Below are 21,632 nucleotides of genomic sequence, written 5' to 3' on the forward strand. Positions count from 1 at the left end.
CGTCACATCCCCTCCTCCACCACCACCCACTAGTTGTCCTCTGCCGCCCGCGGCCATCAGCGCCCCACCACCTCGCGCCTCGCAACCCGTCGCCACCACCGGTCCCCCCCTCCCCCCCAAAGGACCCTTCCTCTATCACCCTAACATCAAACCCTGACAACCCCAAATTCGAACCTCAAACCTAACCCTAATCGACAGAGCAAGCTGCGCGTGTGGAAGAATTAAGGAAGGGGACGCGAGGAAGAAGGGCGAGCATTGGAATCTCATTGCACATGGGAAATCCGGTAATAGTGTAATACCTCCGTATATGCATCAAATAAATCGAGTATATACGGGCAGGATTTGAGGTATACTTGTACAACACCGTTAAGATGAGTACGGCCGTCCCGTCCGACCCTAATTCCAAGAAGGGCACATCAAATCTCGAAAGATTCCCAAAGCTGACCCTCCAGAAAACCAAGAAATCTCACTCCTCCCCCCTCCTCTCTCCCCTCTCGCCCCCGTCGCCATGGCCGGCCGCCTCCTCCCCTTCCTCCTGCTGCTGGCGCTGCTCCCCTCGCCGGCGCCGGCTGCTGCATCTGCACGAAATAAGGCGCCGGTGGAGCCGGATTCGGGGTGGTGTCCGGGCCTGGAAGAAGGTGGACTGCCGCCGTTCGCCGCCGCGCTCCGGGCAACCTGCCCCGTCTCGGCGGAGGGGTACTCGGCCGAGGAGGTGCGTGCGTGTCTCCCAGCTCTATCCTCCGGCCGTTTGGCTGTTTGGTTGGCCACAAAATCTGTGCTTTCGGGAGGGTGAATCGGGCGGTTCGGCGTACGGTTCTTGGCGGATCTCACACTTGCGCGCGTTCAGATGCTGATGCTGAGAAATTCCTGTGCCGTTCACACTTCTTGATGCTGTTCCCGTCGCAAAAAAAAAAACAACTAGTTCCTCTTGGTTTCTTCACTGATTAGGGTGGATTCTCCTGGGTAGCTATGGATATGGATAAATAATCTTCTGTTTTTCAAAGGTTCGCCGAGACGGTTGGATGCGTCTGGATCAAACTGTGCTGAGTGGATTGCTTATTCATTACTTTCTTGGTAGAATCGCTTCCGTGATCCCCTTTACTTCGTGTTGACGGAATTTACCTGTTCTTTGTTTATTTTTCAAGAAAGATAGCTAAACTAAGTCAACGCAGGAGTATCAAGAACAGTGTGATGCATAGCCTATGTTCTTGGCCTTTCGTTTTACCATTCTATTAGAGTTTGAGACTATACGACCCTAGACTCCTGGTTCATCGAAAGTATTACCTTTCAAGAATTTCTCGCTTGTGATTTGCTTTTGTATTTTTTATTGGTTGAGGTGGCAACTTTCCAACAATTGAACTATTTTTTTTCTTGTATTATTTGCATCTTCAGTTGTTTAAGTGTATGATGCACATGGTCCCAGTTGGAATGACTCAAAAGTTCATTTGATAGTGAATGGCAGTGTAGCACTAATGGGAAAGCTAGGAACTAATGTAGAGTCATGAAGTAGTGCTGCTGGGTAGGATCAGGGGCTGGTAGAGATGTACATGGTGCTTCAATGGAATTTAATTAGCTACAAGTGAAAACAGACGGCCGCTGTATGTTGCTTTGTCCACGTTATTCTTTAATTCGGCAGGAGGCATTAATGTGACAAGGGAGTGTAATACAGTGGATAGCCCATAATAACTTTGTATAGCGAATATATCGTAGGGATTAGATTATTTGCAAAGGAGAATGGAAAACCATATCATGACTTTTTGCTGGTTGGCTTGGAGTTCTATTGTGTAATGTGTAGGGTAACGTACTAACATTTGTTGAGTAACTTTGGATCTGAGGTGTCTAATATGAAACTCATTTCAAACATTTTGGCAGGTTAATGGGGAGGAACTTGTCAGGATGTTAGATGGCAAGAAAGAGTACACAGCTGTCCTTTTCTACGCATCATGGTGCCCTTTCTCACAACGAATGAGACCACTCTTTGATGATCTGAGCTCAATGTTTCCACAGATTAAGCACTTGGCTGTTGAAGAGTCCAACGTCATGCCTGCGTAAGACCCAAATATGTTTTAGTGTTGTTACCTTTCATGGGCATCAATAAGCCAAGGCCCATGGTTAAAACCTCTTTCCTTCTATTATTTGCAGTATTTTTTCAAGATATGCTGTCCGTACCCTGCCTTCCATAATAATAACCCATGGTTCATACGCATTCTGGCCTCTTGGTTCTAAAGATCTGGACTCTATGGCCAACTTTTACACTGCTGTAACAGGTATGCTTTATTTTTATTATGTATTAAAACCTGTGGTTCGAATCTTGCAATATTTACATCATGTCCGTGCGTGCGTGTGTACTCTGTGTGTATGTTGTGTATTCGATTTTTTGTGTGCACTTGTGCGTGTGCATGCATGCGCGCGTGTGCGTGTGCTCACCTGCTAGTGTACTCTGTGTCTATGGTGTATATGTGTTTTCATTTTTTTTTCTGCGTGTGTGTACTCTTTATGTATGTCGTGTATTTGTTTTCCCTTCTTTAATGAAATGATATGAACTATGCCGAATATATTGTTGCAACTACCATTATATTACATTACATTTGTTGTATGCTGCACTGTTCTTGGTTAATAATAATTGGATAATTTTGAACATTATTGGTGGGAAAGAAGAAACCAATTTATGTTACTTTACTCTACTCAAGCAAGAGTTGGTTTCATGCAGGTCAAGAACCAGTCGCATATATTGGTCCTCGGAAGTGGAGCGCAGCTCAGAACACACACTATGCTAAGTTTTGGAACAGCTCTATTAGTGAAGCAGTGAAGCAAGAACCCTACCTAGCATTCAGTATCCTATTTATTTGCCTGAGGATATTCATGTTCTTCTTCCCAAAGTGCTTCGCTCTCATCAAAGGCTTCTGGACCCAATATTTCCAGCAGATCAACCTTGGAATCCTTGCCAAGTTGAACCAGCTGCTTGAATGTGTGCCTCATGCTGTGGACGTGAGGAAGGTGTGGAGCAAGTTGAGGCTCGTGGCTGGAGCTAAGAATGCTAGGGCCTGGGCGTCGTCTCTAGCTTCGGTGTCGCTTGGTGGGCAATCTTCTCCCCGAGCTGCTGTTGGATTGATGGGCTCGACCTTTTAACTGTGAAAAAGGTGTGCTGATTCATTGAATTGCGCTGGATGAAGTAGCTCCTGTAGCTCGCATGAGCATGTAGAGGCAGATAAGATCTCTGCTCAGAAAGATACATCTTGTTTGTAGCATGTAAATCTTAGGGATACTGTTGAGCTTTTGTAAATCATACTGTAACATTAGCCCTGAGCGACCATCAGGCTGCGTCTAGGCCTTTAGCAACAGAAGACGCAGCATAAATTCGTTTCTTCCCCTCCCCTGAAAGCATTGTCAAGACATCTTCTAGCTTCATTTTCTAATGTCTTTGATTTTCAATGTAGAAGTCCTTCATTTGCTTGTAATACGTAAAGCGTTTCAGGCGATCCGTTAGCATCAATCTAACATTTTGATTTATGTTATTTGATTGTGCAAGAACTTTGAAACAAAACACTGAAAAAGATACAAAATTTAATTTGCCGTAATGTTGTAATGCTTTTGATGGACATATTGACCTCTCTTGTCATCTACAGAGGACTGCTAAGAAGTTTTCTTTTGAACAAGGAAAAGTAGTAACTGGTGATACAGAATTACAGATGGGACTGAGTACAAACTAACAACAGCTATGCACCTCCTCGAATCAAAATGTGCCCAATTTCTCATGTCAGGACGGTAACTGAGCTCACCGCCTAATCAATCAATCCTCGCCGAGGGTGTACCGGATAAACCTTCGAACCTTGATGTTCTCCCCGAGGGAGGCTATCGTCTCCTTCACAAGATCCTTCACTGTCTTGCTGTCGTCCTTGATATAGGGCTGCTCCAGGAGGGCCATCACCCCAAGCCTCTTCGCTATGCGTCCTTCGACAATCTTCTCCCTGATGTTCTCAGGTTTGGACTGCAGGTCATCCCTCTGCATCTCAATCTCCTTCTCCTTGCTGATGATGCTCTCTGGGATGTCCTCCACCGAGACATAGTCAACCTGTGGGCATGCCACCACTTGCATCGCGAGGTCGTTCACGAGCTCCTTGAACTTCTCGTTGCGAGCCACAAAGTCGGTCTCAGAGTTGACCTCAATCATGCATCCGATGCGGTTGTCGTGGATGTAGGAGCCAATAAGGCCTTCAGCAGCTAGGCGAGATGATTTCTTATCTGCAGATGAGAGACCCTTCTTCCTGAGGAACTCCTGAGCCTGCTGAAGGTCACCACCGGTCTCAGCCAGCGCTTTCTTGCAGTCCATCATACCAGCACCAGTTTCATCGCGGAGTTGCTTTACCAATGCAGCTGAAACTGCAACAGCTGGCTTCCTGGAACATGTATGTCAAATGTGAGCAGTGTTACCTCTACAAAAGCATAACAGCGTAATTCAGTAAGAAATGCCTAAAACACACACCGGTGCACATGTTGTGCACACAGCGTAATTCAGTAAGAAATGCCTAAAACACACACCGGTGCACATGTTGTGCACACACTCACAAACATAAGCACACAGGCATGAGGGGGGAGATTACTTCTCAGCAGCTTCTGTTGTTTCAGCAGGCTTGTCCTCCTTTGGAGGAGCAGATGGCGGTGGCTTCGCTGCTGTCTGGGCTGCAACTTCAGCAGCAAAATCCTGGTTTTTCTTCTCCAACCCTTCACCAAGGTTGTACCGGGCAAATCTCTTGACCTTCATGTTCTCTCCAGTTGTAGCTATGGTTTGCTTCACCCATTCACTTATTGTTACCTTGTCATTCTTGATGAATGGCTGTTCAAACAATGCAAATTCTCCAAGCCTCTTCTTTACACGTCCTTCAACAATCTTAGCCCGGATCTGCTCAGGCTTTGACAAGAGGTCCTCCCTCTGCATCTCTAGCTCTGTCTCCTTCTTCACAACCTCCTCAGGGACGTCATCAATGGAGATGTACTGCACTTGAGGGCAAGCAGCAACTTGCATGGCAAGATCCTCAACTAATTCTTTGAAGATGTCACCTCGGGATACAAAGTCGGTCTCACAATTCACTTCAATAAGGACCCCAATCCTGCTGTCATGTATATAAGAACCAATTCTTCCCTCAGCAGTAGCTCTGCCAGCCCTCTTGTCAGCAGCTGCCAAACCTTTCTTTCGTAGGAATTCTTGAGCTTTCTCAATGTCACCCCCTGTTTCTGCAAGAGCCTTTTTGCAGTCCATCATGCCTGCTCCAGTTGCTTCACGCAGTTGCTTCACAAGGGAAGGAGAAATAATGGCTGCTCAAGTGCAGAAAAGACCATCAAAATCTTTCTTGTGCTGACCTTAGTTTGGCAACAAATTGCAATGTGCAGTGAATTTTTGCCAAGGAAAATGCAGGGTAGTCCATAAAGGAGAATGAAGTAATTACAAGAAATGAAAATTCAAATACAATACTTTAGTAGCATTCTTAATTTGCACTAACAATTTTGAGAATTATGTTCTATAATCACATTGTGGAATAAACAAACACTGGTGGAAATAAAAAAAATTGAACAATGCAGTTACATATTTCAAGAAATATAGTAATTAGCCAGGTTACATGACTTTATTTATATACCATCAGGAGGTCAGCCTTGTTTATGTTTAGAGCATCAGTAGACAAGTAACATATGTTTATCATATACAATAGTTTGAGCAAAGCATGCAGTTGACATGTCACAGAAAACACAAATAAAAAAATATTCACAAATGTGGAGAAATGCTTTATTGAAAGAATACAGCAGAAGGTGAGGTTGAATTGTTTGTGACCTTGTACAGCAAAAGAGTAACAACCAGGTCAACCCTTTTGGCTATTAGAGGCAGAACTCAAGGATTGCTAAGTGTTGAACCTTGGAGTTCACCATGTGTGAAACAACAATGGACCAAATAAATTAACATGAGATATCTGTGACAGTAATTGGAAAAAAAGCAGTAGCTTGAACAGGTTTCTTGCAATCTATTCTAGTATCCCCTAATCTAATTAGGCAGGGTTGCTTCAGAGGCTTTTGCAGATAAGGCGTGGCTTATCAGATTATTGCATGCCAAAGCCTTTAGGGGATAACATCACTACTCGCTCATAAAATTACTACAGACCTGTAGTGGTGCTTGCTGTTACAGGAACCTCTTCAACTGCTGAAGATTCTTCAGGCTCGGCAGGTTTGTCCTCAGTTTCTGAAACTGAAGACACACTAGTTTCTGGGACCCCATTGGAGGACAGCTCAACACCAACTGTAGATTCTACAGTTTGGTCATCAGCTGCATCTGCCACAGAAGTAGAAACCTCAATTCCCTCCTGAGAAGAGACTTCGGATACAGGGGCAGGAACATCAGTTGCTACTTCTGACACAGTGCTCAATTCTTCACCACTTTCCTCATCCGCCGGAGCAGCTTCCTCGATACTGGTGGTGGCAGCTTCAATGGAAGAGCTAACCTCCTCTTTGCCTTCAGTTTCTGTAGCAGAAACTGAACTATCCGCTTCAACTAATTCAGCCGTGCCTGTTTCGCTTTCCTTGTCCTCGATTTGATCACTGCTTGCTTCAGCATCAACTACAGTGTCCACTGCTACTCCAGCAGCTGCATGTACTTCTGGCACTTTTGTCTTTTCCCTCTGATCCAAGAATGCAGAGATCTCCTTGTTCCTACGGAAAGCCAACTCAAATGCATTGGTTCCTCTGGACCAGTCCCGCTTAAGCTCCATGTTTAGCGTTTGCAAATCGTCTTCATCATCTTCCAAATCTTTCATGGTCAAAGTGGCCTGACCTTGTGCTACATTCAGTACTTTAACCCTTATCTGTTTACCAACTTCCATTGCAGATTGTCCAATAAGGGTAAACAGTGCCACTGCTTCCTCTTCTCTGGGAAGGAACCCTTCACTCCCATCAGGAAGTGTCACAAATGTCCCAGCTCTTGTTGTACTTTTCACAGTGCCCTTCAGAGATTGCCCTGGTGCATATTTTGACTCCCCTGTTGCCTTGGCTTCCTGTCTTTCCTTTGTTTGCCTAGGTGAGCTTCTGGGGGTCGCAGTGGCACTCCGCCCATTACTTTCAGCCTTAGGTGCTTCCTTTTTCGGCTTGACATAGTCATCACCTTCCCTCATGGTCAAAGAGATGCGCCCCGTTTCCTTATTTGCTTCAAGCAATCTGACCGACACATCTTGTCCAACAGTGAAGAGGGAAGATATATCTTTTACAAACCCGTCACTTACTCGGGAGATATGAACAAGGCCTTCCGTGAATGCTCCAATGTCAACAAAAACTCCAAATGGCTTGATAGACCTCACCTTCCCAGTAAAAGATGCACCAGGAACTAGATCCTCATCAGTCAATGGAGGCATCTCACTCTTCCGTATGTTGCGTCCTGATTTACGGGCAGAAGAAGCTTGGTCCGTGCTAGCCTCACCCTGCTCACTTGCTTCAACAGCGTCAGGTGCAGCCTCAGAGGCTTCATCGGAAGCTTCTCCTGAGGGGGATGGATTCTGATCCTCCACTGTGACATCAGTCCCTACAGTTGCAGCAGACAAGGTTCTTGGCCTCTGGGCTGAGGACCAGCTTCTTCTTTTGTAGATACTGATCAAGTGAAATGCTGTTTGTGGCTGCAACAGTCTTCGAGGTGATGGTGATGCTACCCTTGAATACCCAGTTGAGCCCTGGAATCTTCTTATCTGGATCTCTCGGCTGGTCCTGATACTTCCAATGTGAAACAGGCTAATATTGCCAACAGAACAATGAATCACAGGTGTCATTTTGAATCAAGGGAATGAAGTATCCAGAAACTATATCAGAATCTTGATTCCTTCAGAACCCTGTGCAACAGAGGGAGCTCTTTAGACAAAAAGCAATGAGGTCCCAATGCCAGTGCATTGGTTGAACAAAAAAGGATATACCATAGGACAGATATAGCTAGGGCATTTGCTGAAAGGAAATACAAAACCAGAACTAAAAATTGCAGGAGTACTGTTGCAAACTTTAAGCATAAGACATCATAATTCCACCACAAAAGAGTAGCATTTTCAGGGAAAGCAAGCTGAATCATTCCCAAACAAGAAGACTCTCTATTGGTATATTTTCATGCTTGAATATAAAGTGTTTATCTCCGCAAGTCAAAACTGGAGTCATTCCACATCACATCACCTAATGCAATAAAATAGCCCACTAGCTAAAAGAGCAACTGTGGAAAGGTTGCAGCGTTAGACCGAGCATTTCAATTATGAGTAAGATCATCTAAGCAGTATCTTGCAAACTGTAATCGAATCTCAGTGCAGTTGAACAAGGGCAGATGTTTCTGCTCCAATTTGAAATGTCGAACGAACCGGAAAGAAACCAGATCTCTACATTGCTGCAGAGCAGGACTACATGTCGTAAATTTGAACTCGAAAGTTGGAATAGAACCGCCTCTGTCATCAGTGAACTTGGATATTAACCTTCCGCGGCTGCCGTAAAGTTGTTGTTATGTCTCAATTTGCACGCAAACACAGATTTTATTCCCCCCAAGCTTAAAGTGGCCGACAGACACAAGAAGCTACTAGCCGAGCGCAAATGGGGCGAGTGGAGCAGGTCAGTGGCGCGCTAGCACTCAAGCACTACAGCAGGAGCGAAGCAGAGCATCCAAGGCAGCAGGTGGAGAAGACTAAAGACGACTGCATATGCACGGAGAGCGCATGGGAAAAATTTACGGGCCTGCGGAGAGGTCACTAATGCCGCCGCCGCCATGGAAGCGGCATGGAAGGACGAGCCGCTGCCGTCGCACGAACGAGGCTGCTACCACTCCCGCGGAATCGGGGCAGGGGCGTATCCACAAACACATTGCATGCGCGCGCGGCAAGAAACGGGACGGGGGAACCTGGCGTCACCTGGTCATACACACCACGCCGCCGGCCGGTGCGGTGCGGTGGTGGCGGGGCTGCGCGGCTGGCTGGCCCCGTCCTCGTCGCCGAGGGGAGTGGGAGGGGGAGGGGAGGGGAGGAGGGAGGAGGAGGGGAGAGCGGGAGAGGATTAGCTCGGTGGATTTATAGCCTTATCCCGAAGCGGCTCGGGTTCGTTCGGGAGCGAAGCGAAGCGAGGGCGGCCATCAGGAGAGGAGAGGACGGGCAGGAGGATGTGGTTGGGGGGCCAACTCGTGTCCCAACGCCGGCTTCGTGAAAATCGCAAGAAACCACGGCGAGGCCACCCGGCTTACTGCCCACCAAAGGGTAGCCGGACGGAATTCGACAGACACACACTCCATACGAACACGGAGAGCTTTCGTCGCCATTTTTTTTTTTTTTTGCGTATGTTTGTATCAAGAAGGAGAGCTTTCGTCGCCAAGCCCGTCACATTCACATCTCTCTCCTCCTCGGCTCCGGCTACTCCCTCGGCCATTCTATCAGCTCGCTTGGTGAAAGGAGTGGCCAAACAATAACGGATGTGTTCGATGCATATACTAAGGTTCTATTGAACAAAGTTTGTTAAATTTGTGCAAGGTTAAGCCACCAAATTCCTCGTCATGCTTTGGCGAATTAGGAGAATCTTGCCGCACTTTTACTAGTCTTTGACAAGTGAAAATTTGGGACTTTTGAAGCCATAACCAAACTAGTCAAGACCTTACTCATCTTAGACGTGACAAAATGTGCAATTTACGGCTTCGAAAGTCCCAAATCGGCCTGGAAGATCTCCGTCGGGATAGGTCACGGCACAGCATGAGTACGAAATTGTGTGCCGTCACTTCGAAGCACAAGAATTCAACTGAATTGGAATCAATTTAAATACTGATGTGACATTCTCCATCCAAAATCCATGTCAAGGTTCCAAGTTGGCCATGACTTATCAACATTGCAAGGTTGCCATCGAGAACCAGCTCAAATGCAAATCAAACGCATGCAGGAGCGCATCTGCGAGTGATACCAGCTGATCACATGCGATTGTTAGACTGTAACGGCAATTTCAGAGGCTTGGGCCTTTGCAGGTCACGACAGCGTTCCGTAACACTAGGCTACACGACCACGCGAGCCATCACGAAGCATGGGCTCGTTTTCTTGTACAATAACCTACATTATCACTGTTCTTAAACTTCCTAGGGCGGAGCCATGAGAGAAGCAGCTCCTCCATTTTTGTTTCACCTTGCCTGCCTTGATCTATTCATCACTTGGGGTCCCCTCCTTGGTGCCTTTGTCGGCGGCACCATCTGCAGCAGGGCTTTCCTCCTGCAGCCATCACAAAGAAAAAGGTCAAGCAGAACATTAGGACACCGTCCACTGAGAAAGAGAAACAATAGTTCCGCTGCAGCCTGCAGGAAATTAAGCCACTGTGAAAGCATGCAGGGCTATATCATCACATGCTCCTTGATTGCAGAAATAACAAGATACTCATCGTTTGCTTCTAATGTTCATCCAGACAAGGACGATCCCCAACCCCAGATACGGTTTATCATCATGGATGAAGATGAAAAGAACAGTATGCATCGCTTCCCTTTTTCCGGGTCTACTTCTATTGACTAACAGTGCAGTCCCTGCATTTCTCAGATGACATTTTATTTTGTTGTGTGACAACAAATGCAATCCAAGGGGTTCTTTTCATCACAGAAAAGAAAATGGATCCTTGTATTGAAGATGATCTAGGTAGTGTTTGGGTAGATGGATGGACATGGATGGGAGATGGCCATCCCTGTTTTTGTAGTGTTTGGTTGGTGACAAGGTGGATGGGCCAGCCATGAGGATGGTATATACCCTCTAGATGGTGGATGGAGTTAGTTGGGTTTTTTTGCTGGATGAGCTCGTCCAACTTGGCTAATCATAATCATTAGTAAAAGGGTTAGTAATAATTAGCATGCAGTATTACTAATTAGTATTTATTATTATGTGATTGTTGTTGGTAAGTGCGCAATGGGTGTGCCAATTAGAGTACGATTAACGATGATCAGTGTACCTTGGTGTTAATTAGCAATTACTATGCCATGATTAGCCAACCTTGCGCTCAAACCAAACTAATCCCTAGATGGCAGCACATGTTTGGTCCCTCAAAATATTTCATGTTATTCCCTCTAAACTATGATGATATTATAAAGAAAATGGTTTCTCACTCTTGTGTAATCAGACAGACAGTATCTTCAATTTTGACATATCACACACATGGATCATGCTACAATTAGATGAAAAATATAAAATACCATTCTGAATTTCAGAAATGATGCCACTCTCAATTTTCATGGAACTGGGAAAATACTCACTACCCAGCTTTTGAAGGCTATAACATACAAAAGAAGAGTTTTTGTTGCTACTTTGTTCTAGTCATCCATGTAACAAGTAATTACTTACAGTCTTGTCATCCTTAGCGTCTCTGCTTTCATCATGATTTTCAGAAGCATCACCCAACTGGATATGAAGGCAAAAAATGGTTAAGGAATCACTTATTGAAAAGGCATTTAAGTCTTACTAAAAAAAGGCATCTAAGTCAACTAACAAAAGTCATCTACATATGTTGGAAACGACCTAAGCGGCTAAGCTAGCCATTCTACAAGTAAACTATGAGCTACTTACTTTCAAGCTCCCTAAGTTAGCTGACAAGTCCTCATTTGTATTCTCCTCTCCACTTCCTTTGCTCCCATCATTTTCAGTAGCATCTTGAAGCTGAGATGAACAGATTTAAGCATATTGTGCAGAGAAAGTTCCCATACATCAGAAATTGACATGAATGCAGAAAGGCAATTACCCCCAAATTCTTTAAGCTAAGTGACACATCTTCCTGCTGTTTCTTAAGGGTGGTCCTCAGCTCTTGGAAATCCTGGAAAGGAACAGGACAGGAAAGATTTTCAAAAAGAACTAAATGCAGAGATGAACAGCAGAAATTTTAGAATGCAAGTGTGATCCTTACTGAACGAAGCTGTTCTATTTCATTATTGAGTGCACTTTTGATATCAGAAAGTTCCTGCAAGGCAGATAAAATGATAAATGAAGTGCTAATAAATAAACTGCCATGCAACCTGCAACTAAAAGAACTCTGCTGCTAGCTTAAGATTAGCATGGGTTTGCTCAAGGTAGGTTTTAGCTTTATGCTTTACAAACAGGAATTATCAAAAGCATACAACCTTTACAATCCTAAAAGATCTCTAGTTAAATTTTTATTTAATATTTAGCAAAATAAATATTTACACAACCAAGTCAGAAACTAAAGAAAAGGGTAAGCTTTCACTTTAATCTTTAAAAGGAAACTAATATTGTAAAAAGCAAGTATAGATAATCATAAAGAAAACAATACAATAAAGAATATAATCAGACTTGAATACAGCAAATGGCATTAATGTGAAACGCAAAGAAACTCACAACTTTGTATTTTGTCACTTGGGTGTCTAAATTGCTCCTCCAATTCTGCAGATCCTGAAACATCATAAAATAAGAATTTATATTAATGGTTCTGTTATGAGAACTCCACAAAATTCAAAGTACCATACTAATAACAGTGTAAATAAAACATGTCAAGCATGTCACCGTTCAAAAAGGAAAAGAGGAAAGAAAACCCATCACTCCTACATTTGGAAGCAATTGTCCAAAAGGGAAACAGCATATTTTATGCAAAATTCCAAAATTAGGCACTAGAAATAAAAACTTCAATGACAAAATCTGGTTCTCCTATTTATAATGAAGCCAATCTCCTGATAGCTAGATATCCAAATGGAATGAGCAAACTTGCAAATATATCAAAAAGTAGTCATATGTTCATGTGGATTCCATGAGAACTTATTACCCAAAGCATCTAAATTCTAGCAGATCGAGACTGCAACAACTGATTCACAAAAGTACATGATTCATAAGGTAATAAATAACATAAAATACAGTGAATGTACCAAGTTAACAAAATTACAACACACCTCCTTAAGTCCTCGGAGTCTCCCTAAAAGCTCTGATTGTGATTCATTCAATTCCTGCTCAAAACAAAAGCACGGAAGTTAGTTTCATTCAATGTTCATTATGGAGATCTAGATGTTACTTCCAAAAGAAACTTCTGAAAATAACAAGCTCAGAGAAGAGAACTATTCCAGACCAAAAGAAGAAGATGATGATCAGCAAAGAAATTGGTGTCAGAAGACACATGACAGTATACGTGTTAAATATAGCTTCACAACTACTAAGCAGGTTAGCATGTGATATTCTGATTTATTAGGGAGATGAAAATGTTACTTAACACCTGTACTCAGAATGTGAGCACCGTGCATCGGCGTCATATCTGTCAAGGAATAATACGTCAACACATGAAACTTGCATTGCTATGAGTTAGGGCAGGTGACCTAAGTTTGAATGATGTGTTGCTTGTCTAGTGTTGCTCATAGACAGAAAAGGCACATCTTCTCGTTGAGATCAACCCTACAACTCGAATCTGTTTATATTGAAACTCGACCTCTGATCTCCTTGACCTGTACCCTTGATTTCATGATCATTGTATCAGTGATTCAGTTCAATCCCACAACCACATAAGTGACCGTGCACAGTGAAGTTGTTGGTGCCACAAAATATTTGGGCTCTGAGGTGCCACAATCTTTTCAGATTTCCCAGACAAGACCGCACCACATTAACACCCAAAGCATTTGGAGAACCTCCTAACTAATTTCCACACACTGATGCTTCTTTTTTTCTAGAATAGAGATGCTGGAGCCTGATTGGCAGTAAGTTCCGGCAGCATTTGGTAGCTCCCAGTACCTAGCGCAATCACTGTGACACCAAATAACAGCCACGCGGAACATAGCAACGTGCCCCCACCCAACCCACGCACGCACAACATCATCTCCGCCCGTCGCCGCGCCTAAGCAAATGGAGGTAAAAAGAAGAGGGGGGAAACAGTAGTGTAAACCCTAGGTGTAGGAGTGACGGATCCTCACCGAGATCTTTTCCCCCACGGGCAGCAGCTCCTCCTTCCTCTGCGAATCCAGACACAGAACCAACAGCGACGAAAGGAAAATCAGATTTGGCACTGCGGGAATCGAAGGAGACGGGAAGGGGGCGCTGCGCTCACCGCCGGGGACGGGGTCGGGGAGCTCTCGAAGGACGCCGCGGGCGCCGCGGTGGGCGGAGCGGGCTGCTCCGCCGGGGACGCTTCGGAGTCCGACATCTGGAGGGGGGCGGCGGCGGGTAGGGCAGGGTTAGGGTTCCGCGGGGCGGCGAGGAGCTCAGGAGCGGGGGAGCGGGGCGGCGAGGAGCGGGGGAGATAGAGAGAGGAGAGGAGGGGAGATTTGAAATTGAAGGGGAAAGGAAAGGGGGAAGAGCGCAGGGGAGCGGAGATAGGGGAAGTCCGTACGGGAACTGCAGGAACACGGATCCGCTGATCTGAGCCGTCCGATCCTCTCGAGATGCACTATCGGCGCGGAGTGTTCTCGCGTGTTCAGACACGCGCCCACGCCCATCAACGACAACACGGCATCATATTTAGTTTTTGATTGTTTTTTTCAAGCTCGGATGCAGTTTTGGTGGGTTTTCGAAATGATTGGCACAAATTCAGGTAGAAGTTTGTACTAATGTAGATAAAAAGGTACCGAGTAGATAATTGAAACTAATCGTGGTGCTCCTGCACGTTTAGAAACTTGTTCGCACGACCGAATTGGAAAGAGAGACAATTGAAATGGGCAAATCCATGAGCACCCGTCTGCTTGCTCGCGTGCCCTCTCCGTCGAGCCATCGCCTTGGCCCATTGCCTCGATCCGCTGCCTAAGCTGCCTACCCATACTACCACATACCTACCTCATAGTCCTTCAGTTGTCTCCTCTTCTTAGGAAAAAAAAGCATGACTAGATCATTCCTTCTCAATGGCCAGCGTTTTTATGGGACAAGGCCTTTTTGCACCGTGTGCAAAGCTACTCCAACATGTCATGGAAGTATTGATCGCAATGATATGGACATATAGTGTGAATATAGAAATTTCTGTGGGAATATGAACAAACCGTTCAGTAGTGTTGATTGCAACAGCAAGATGTAGCAATGAAGCCAGCCTACTAGCAGTAAAATCTACTACAGCTACTCGTTGCTTGGCTTTTTGCTGTTCAGCTGCCCTGTGAAGCTACTGCTGCTTGGGCTGCAACCGAGCGGTTGTGCTGTACAGTCGCAGCCCAAAACAGTCCCAATAAGCAGAAGCGAACGCGCTAGCACCTAGATAAATTTAAAGCGCTGGGTTTAATGGATTCCCATGAGATAACTCTGATTTCCCGTGGGATAGGAACATTTCTTCACGTTTCAAATGGTCTAAGGCTTGTTTAAAAACTCAAGACTTTCATGTAAAAGACAACTAATCAAACTCGAGAGTATAGGGGGGCTTGAGCCCCCAGACCCCCACATGGTCACAATAGATCATCCTGCTAACTCGTGTAGTAAAGAAGTTGATCATAACATAAGGTTAATAAAATAACAAATATGGCTTTTAGAGTTCTGTTGATGACCTTAGTTTTATTTGCTAGTTAAAATAATATATACTTTTTAAAATGTGTTTCGTTGAAAAATTACTCAACCTTTTTTACTTATCAATCTTTTATTAGATGGGTACGGCTTAAGTTTGTAATAATTTTTAAGCCCCGAATTAGATATTTATATATCTTTAATAGTTGCAAAGAAAATACAAATAAGCGGGTGGTAAATTTATATAAAAGTAATAAAAAAAAGTCAATACGTCTCGCTCCTATTTTTGTACGAAATTGGCAACACGAAAACGAGCGGTGCTATATACCTATGCATTTCAAAAGGGAAAAACAAAAGCCGCTACAACATTACATGGATATCCATTTTGTACAAGTTGTCGTTTCCTAAAATTTTCGTACAAATTGAGCAGCATAAACCAGCAAAAGGACATAAAAAAGAGCAGTACTATATATGTGTCCTATCCATTTCACAAAGAAGAACAAAAGGGGTCAACATTTGTATGTGTGGAGTACTACATTCCTATCCATTTGAAAAGGAAAAAACAAAAGCTGCATAAACGCTATGTTTCTATCCATTTTGCACAAGTTCACGTTATCGAAAGATTTTGTACAAAATTCAGCAGCATAATCCATCAGAGAGGTCACAAACGTGAAACGAGAGGTCACATCCTCTTCTGACGGTCTGTCTGCAATTCTGCTGCTACTCTAAATATAATATATGTGTGCCTTTTTCAAAACACACACACACACACACACTACCAATCTAAGTTATACATGGTCTTTTGTCCTGTGTATCAGAATCAGCAATTATTGTCGACGATCAGAAGTTCTCCTTGTGGAAGACGAACTTGGTTGTGGTCTTGTGCGAGAAGTCATGCGACAGGCGGCGGAGCTCCGGCGTAAGCTTCTGGTCGCCGCAGAAGAAGACTCCCACGCGCTGGCCCTGGTGATCGCAGGCCACCCGCTTGAAGACGTCCCTCCACTTGGGGCGCGCGAAGTGCGTGCGCACCCGCGTCCCGGACACGACGTCGACGCCGCTCTTGGCGTGGTGAAGCGCCTGCAGCATCACCAGCAGCGCCGACCGGGCGTCCCCTTCCCCGTACACGCTCGTGCAGTGGTTGTGGAGCTCCACCACCTCGCCGGCGGCGTCCCGCTCCGCCACCTCGTTCATCACGCCGCGGAACCACTCGAAGGACCCTTCCTCACGCGTGCACCAGTAGAAGTACACCCGCCGCGTCATGAACTCGGGCGATGGCTGCTGCTCGCCGCCGGCGCCGGAGATGGGGATGACGTTGTTGAGCACGTCCTTGACGATGCTGATGAGCGGGGTGGCGCCGATGCCGAGGCCGATGAGGAGGAGCACGTCGTACTTGCGGTAGTCCTGGGCCGGGGCGCCGTAAGGCCCGTCGATCAGCAGCTTCGGGAACTTGCCGGACACCGCCGCCACGGGGGAGGTGAGGTCGGCGCGGAGGAGGCCGCTCTGACCGGCGGCGGGGGGCCGGCACACCTGCGAGAAGAGTGCCCGGAAGCTGGTCGTCCAGTCGCCGCGGCACCGGATGTGCATGCTCAGGTAGTCGTCGCCGGGCGCCGAGGTGAAGGTGAACGGGTGCCTAAGGCAAATTGAACGGAGAATTTATCAACCGTCCATGGCGTTCGATTGCCGACAATGACGGCGCAATCGGAGAGGCCGGCTTGCTTACCACTCGAACGGTGAGACCTCGCCGCAGTTGACGTAGATGTACTGGCCGCTCTTGTAGCTGAACCCGCACGGCTTGCTCATGTGGATGGCGATCACGTTCCCCGGGTACACGGCCACCTTCTCGATCCTCACCGTCGTCAGGCCATGGGACCTCAGCGCCCGGAGAAGCCGCTCGCCGGCGTAAAGCAGGAGAGGGATGGCAAGGTACATCCATGTCTGAATTTCCATTTCAAGACAGTTTTTTGTCAGAACAAAAAGCATGAACATCATCTCCAATCAAATTTTACTGAACTTGAATTCCCTTACCGTCTGCTTGTACCAGGTCCGGTTGATGTAGAGGCAGACGCCATGGACGACAAAGGCGATGTAGACGATGACGAAGAGGTGGTGTGAGTACCAGAACATGTTGAACCCGCTGAGCCGCCGCAGCGGGTTGCCCTCGCTGAGCCTCCCTCGCCGGAACCACGGGTGGGCCAGCGTGTAGGCGATGGCCATCAGCACCACCATGATCACGCCGGTGATCCCCTCCACGCCCTTGACGAACCACCAGTAGTTGGGGATCCGCCGCTGGCCGAAGTAGGCCTTCATCGGCTCGTAGGCGGCGTTGCTGGCGTGCAGCAGCCGCGGGAAGTCGCACGTCAGGTGCGTCACGGCGTGCAGCGCCACGCCGACGGCCACGCCGCCGGCGACCACCTTGTGGAAGTTGATGTTGTCGTTGAACGGGACGACGGCGCCGAGCCGGGTCCGCGACCGGAGCCAGGTGATGGTGTTCCGGCACACTGGCAGGAGGATCAGGGCCATGTTGAACTTGGTGGTCTCGGCGCCGCCCTTGGCGACGCAGACGCAGTACCCCATGACGTCGAAGGTAGGGTGGCGGCGGTAGGCGATGAACTTCCAGGTGAAGAGGGCGGCGTTGATGGCGAGCCAGAGGGACATGACCCACACGCGCTTCCAGTTGTCCTCCAGGAAGTAGAGGAGGCTCCGGGCGGCGCGGCGCAGCGGGTTGCGGTCGGGCGCGGGAGCCAGCTTCTGGCTGATCAGCTGGCTGATGTTGGAGCTCTGCGTCAACAGCCGGGATTGCGCCTGCGACGGCGGCTGCAGAAGCAGTGACTCCAGGTTCGCAATCTGTTTTTTTTTTTTTGTTAGTTTCAGAGGTCAGTGTGAGATGAACAATGATAGTGCACGGAACAGTGTAGTAGGATTGAGAGGGGAAGAGTATGTATGGACCTCAATGTAGCCGAGGTTGTCGGGATCGAGCTCCTCCATGATCAGTGCGGTGTACTCATCAACGCGCTCCAGGATCTTGGACAGCTTGTTCGCCGAGGCGGTCAAAGTGAGGACCTGATGGTGCAGGAAATTCAGAATGTTTAGAGTCCGGATTCTTCACTGAATTAAGTTTATCGAGTAATGTAATGAGGTGTTTGTTTCTGTTGATTAGTTCGTACCTCTTTCAGCTCCTCTTCTGTGATCTGACCATCAGCATTCTTGTCAACCCTGCAACAAGTTCAGAATCAAGCAAGTTCAGACACCAACAGACTGAAACTCAGGGTCTTTGGGTACACAAACTGAACACGTACATGTCAAAGAAGGTCCGAAGCTTTGCATCAAATCCTGGGTCAGAGAGCTGCTCCCAGAACTCCCGGACCTGATCCTTGGTGAGCACCTGAGCTGTGATCCCCCTTCGCCGCGCAAGAGCGTCGAAGATCTGCACCGCAAACTCCTCCGATCCAACCATACCTGAATCATTAGGTGGACAAGAACATTTCAGTACATGGTTCAGAGTTGAGAGAAAACATGCAACAACGGCAAGCTCACCGATGCACTGGCCGAAGCGGGAGCGGAGGAGGAAGCCGTCGACGGCGAGGCGGTGGAAGCGCTTCTCGACCTCGGGCCAGCCCTCGGTGACGGCGGCCTGGTTGAGGAACTGGAGCCCCCTAAGGGCGCTGGTGGCGCCGGTGACGCTCCGGTCCAGCCTGGCGGGCCGGTCGCCGCGAAGCAGCGCAGAGAGGGGCACCGCGCCGCGCTTGGTGTTGTTGTTCCCCGACGCGATGCGCCGGAGGGCCCTGAGCTTGGACGACAGCCCGCCGGGTCCCGGCGCCGCCGGAACCTGCCGCTCCAGGAGCGCCTCCTCCTGCATGTCCGCGGCGCCGCCACCGCCGCCGCCGCCCGGGACGCCCTTGACGCTCCGCACGGCGACCGCGTCGCCGTCGCCCCGGATGTCGAGCGTGACCTCGACGTACTCGTCCTCGTCCTTGAACCGCGTGCTCCGGCGCTTCCCGTCCGTGGACGGGCTCTTGAACGCCGTCGCCGGCGGTGGCCCGGCCCTGGCGCCGCCGCCGCTCCCGGCCTGGCCCGACATGCCCACCCGAACGAAGCTCCTGCAAGGGGCGCATTGCGACGGCGAGGAACATCAGCACCGGCCAAGTACAGAGGAAACAGAGCAGACTGGTACTGTAGCAATTAAGTTGGCATAACAAAGATTCATCAGCAAAACCGAAACGTCCGCATCAAGTTGTTCTTCCTCGGCATTTCAGATAGTAAAAGTGTGATTACAACAAGCTACCTAGCGCATGAAGATAACTAAAATCTAGGACGATGTTACTGTCAAGACTACTCACGAACATGGCAAGTGACATCACATTATTCTCCAGGTAGTTGTTGTTGGCAGCAGCCGCAGCACTACTTACTTTCCACCACGAACGGAACCCGATAACGAACAGTTTTGTCAAAGCAAATGTCAAGATAACCGAGACCCAAAACCCCTGTCCCTCTGAGTCAATCAGGAGCGGAGAATCCACAAGCACCATCAGCGACGCGAAAAACAGAAAGAAAAACCGAGAGCAATTCATGTCGCCCCCACTCACCTCGAGTCTTTAGCCTTTGAATTCGAGCTCCTCTCAGCCCGTCGCAGCTGCCAGGGCAGAACAACCGCCGTGCGGTCCGAATCTGAACGATGAGCTCCAAGAAGAAGAAGAAGAAGAAGAATGTTGCTGGTGGTGCTGAGATGATGTCCAGGGGGCCAAGAACGCGGCGCGGCAGGATATATACGCAGGGCAGGAACAGGGTGCGGAGGTTTGGTAGAGGAGCTCCTCCTAGCAGTCTCCTCTCCTTCACTGGAGAAGGAGATTGGATGGGGACATTGATCGGGGGCTGGTCGTGGTCGTCGGTGTTGGGCTGGGTGGCAAGCAGCGCAGCGAGAGCGCGGCGGGCACGAGTCAAAGGGGAAGGAAGGAGGGGGGACAGCGAGGCAGAGGCGGCGGCGGTGTGAGGCGCCGATACAGGGGGCGCCCCCAAGGTTGGCGTTGGCGCGGCGCTCCGGCACCCGGGAATGGGCTAAACCACCCGTACACCCGGGACTACCCCTGGAAACCAGTGAAGCTCTCAGCCGGTTTTGGCGTTCCGGGGTTGGTTGTTGATCGATGATGATGAGATTTGGTGCCTTTTGCACGTGAGCTGTAACTACATTCTTTCTTTCCGATGTTTGCATAATTGTATATGCTACAAAGGCAAAGCTTTGTAGATATAAAAAGTTCTTCGTAAGGACGTGTGTTCATCTCACCATGGCCGTCGCTATCACCGCGGTTAACCAACTTCTTCGACTACTCTTATGACTCTACCCATGCATGTGCATGCTAGCTGCATTCCAGCAAAGGAGACAAAAGGCTGGATCACTACGCTAATGTAAGGTCTTAGCCATAGGCTCATATACTTACTGGGTAAATGCGCAAGTGCCGAGACTATAACGGTGGTTGTGGGTGGATCGGTGCAGAGACCAGTGGGGAAACCGGATGCACCCTGCTCCTTGTTTTGGCACGAATGGCGCGTGGAGAGCGGAGAGAGGAGATCACGACGCCATGGAGACTTGGTCCGGCGCTGTTTGGCTGTTTGGTACAGCAGCGGGGTGAGGTGCTTCTCAAATAAACGGCATTAAGAAAAAAATATTTCTCTGATAAGCGAGTCATAGTTCAGTTTATACGTTTTATATAAATAGGAGTGGTAGGAAGAAGCGCGGTCAGAAGAAGCTGAAAAAAAAGTCCCATTTAGCTAGTAGTTTCAGATTATTTTGGCTATAAGCAGGCCGTTCCAAACAGATCCTGTCGCCTCTGCGTAAAAAACAAGTGAACTTTAATTTCCTCTTTTTTCGTATTTTATTTTTTAAATAAAAATTGAAGCTACAGTAACAGGGTGCTCCGGACCTCTGGCGGGGAAGCGGGGCCTTGTATCCTCTGAGCCCACACTCTCATAATCCTACAGTACGTGCTTATTAAAAAACCGTACGTGCAGGTGTGTTCGCGTTCCGTACGAGTAGCTTTAGCTTAGTCTATCGCACTTGTCTCCTCTATTTCCATCTCTTAAAAGGAATATTCTATTCTAGTTATCAAGATTCTCTACTCTATACTTATTTCTCCTGTACCGTATTATCTCTATTCCATACTCTATACCTACTATTCCGTATTTTATTCTCCTCCCTCCTCTTTCTCTCTCTCCCTAACTCTCTCTTTCTCCTTTTAG

At 47.5% G+C, this 21,632-nt stretch overlaps 4 protein-coding genes across 4 annotated transcripts; 1 reads left to right on the top strand and 3 right to left on the bottom strand.

The window, feature by feature from the left end:
* Positions 1–401: 401 nt before the first annotated feature.
* LOC117848620 (5'-adenylylsulfate reductase-like 6) lies at positions 402–3,458 on the top strand. Its single transcript, XM_034730090.2, has 4 exons — positions 402–712; positions 1,873–2,048; positions 2,143–2,267; positions 2,711–3,458. The coding sequence occupies exons 1-4, from the start codon at positions 509–511 to the stop codon at positions 3,127–3,129; spliced, it is 924 nt and encodes a 307-aa protein (XP_034585981.1). The 5' UTR covers positions 402–508; the 3' UTR covers positions 3,130–3,458.
* Positions 3,459–3,547: 89 nt separating this feature from the next.
* Positions 3,548–9,063, bottom strand: LOC117848619 (polyprotein of EF-Ts, chloroplastic). Its single transcript, XM_034730089.2, has 4 exons — positions 8,904–9,063; positions 6,149–7,856; positions 4,602–5,313; positions 3,548–4,397 (listed from the first exon to the last, which is right to left on the bottom strand). Exons 2-4 carry the CDS (start codon positions 7,794–7,796, stop codon positions 3,791–3,793), a joined length of 2,967 nt encoding a protein of 988 aa, XP_034585980.1. The 5' UTR covers positions 7,797–7,856; positions 8,904–9,063; the 3' UTR covers positions 3,548–3,790.
* A 706-nt stretch (positions 9,064–9,769) lies between these two features.
* On the bottom strand, positions 9,770–14,254 carry LOC117848621 (uncharacterized). The gene is made up of 9 exons (XM_034730091.2): positions 14,032–14,254; positions 13,898–13,936; positions 12,893–12,946; positions 12,348–12,401; positions 11,899–11,952; positions 11,737–11,808; positions 11,565–11,654; positions 11,343–11,399; positions 9,770–10,232 (listed from the first exon to the last, which is right to left on the bottom strand). Exons 1-9 carry the CDS (start codon positions 14,125–14,127, stop codon positions 10,164–10,166), a joined length of 585 nt encoding a protein of 194 aa, XP_034585982.1. The 5' UTR covers positions 14,128–14,254; the 3' UTR covers positions 9,770–10,163.
* A 1,717-nt stretch (positions 14,255–15,971) lies between these two features.
* On the bottom strand, positions 15,972–20,511 carry LOC117850833 (respiratory burst oxidase homolog protein B). Its single transcript, XM_034732707.2, has 8 exons — positions 19,985–20,511; positions 18,936–19,498; positions 18,698–18,857; positions 18,566–18,614; positions 18,348–18,461; positions 17,427–18,245; positions 17,122–17,336; positions 15,972–17,031 (listed from the first exon to the last, which is right to left on the bottom strand). Exons 2-8 carry the CDS (start codon positions 19,477–19,479, stop codon positions 16,242–16,244), a joined length of 2,691 nt encoding a protein of 896 aa, XP_034588598.1. The 5' UTR covers positions 19,480–19,498; positions 19,985–20,511; the 3' UTR covers positions 15,972–16,241.
* Positions 20,512–21,632: the final 1,121 nt, after the last annotated feature.

Source organism: Setaria viridis, chromosome 3 (assembly GCF_005286985.2).
Source record: "Setaria viridis chromosome 3, Setaria_viridis_v4.0, whole genome shotgun sequence".
NCBI classification, from domain to species: Eukaryota; Viridiplantae; Streptophyta; class Magnoliopsida; order Poales; family Poaceae; genus Setaria; species Setaria viridis.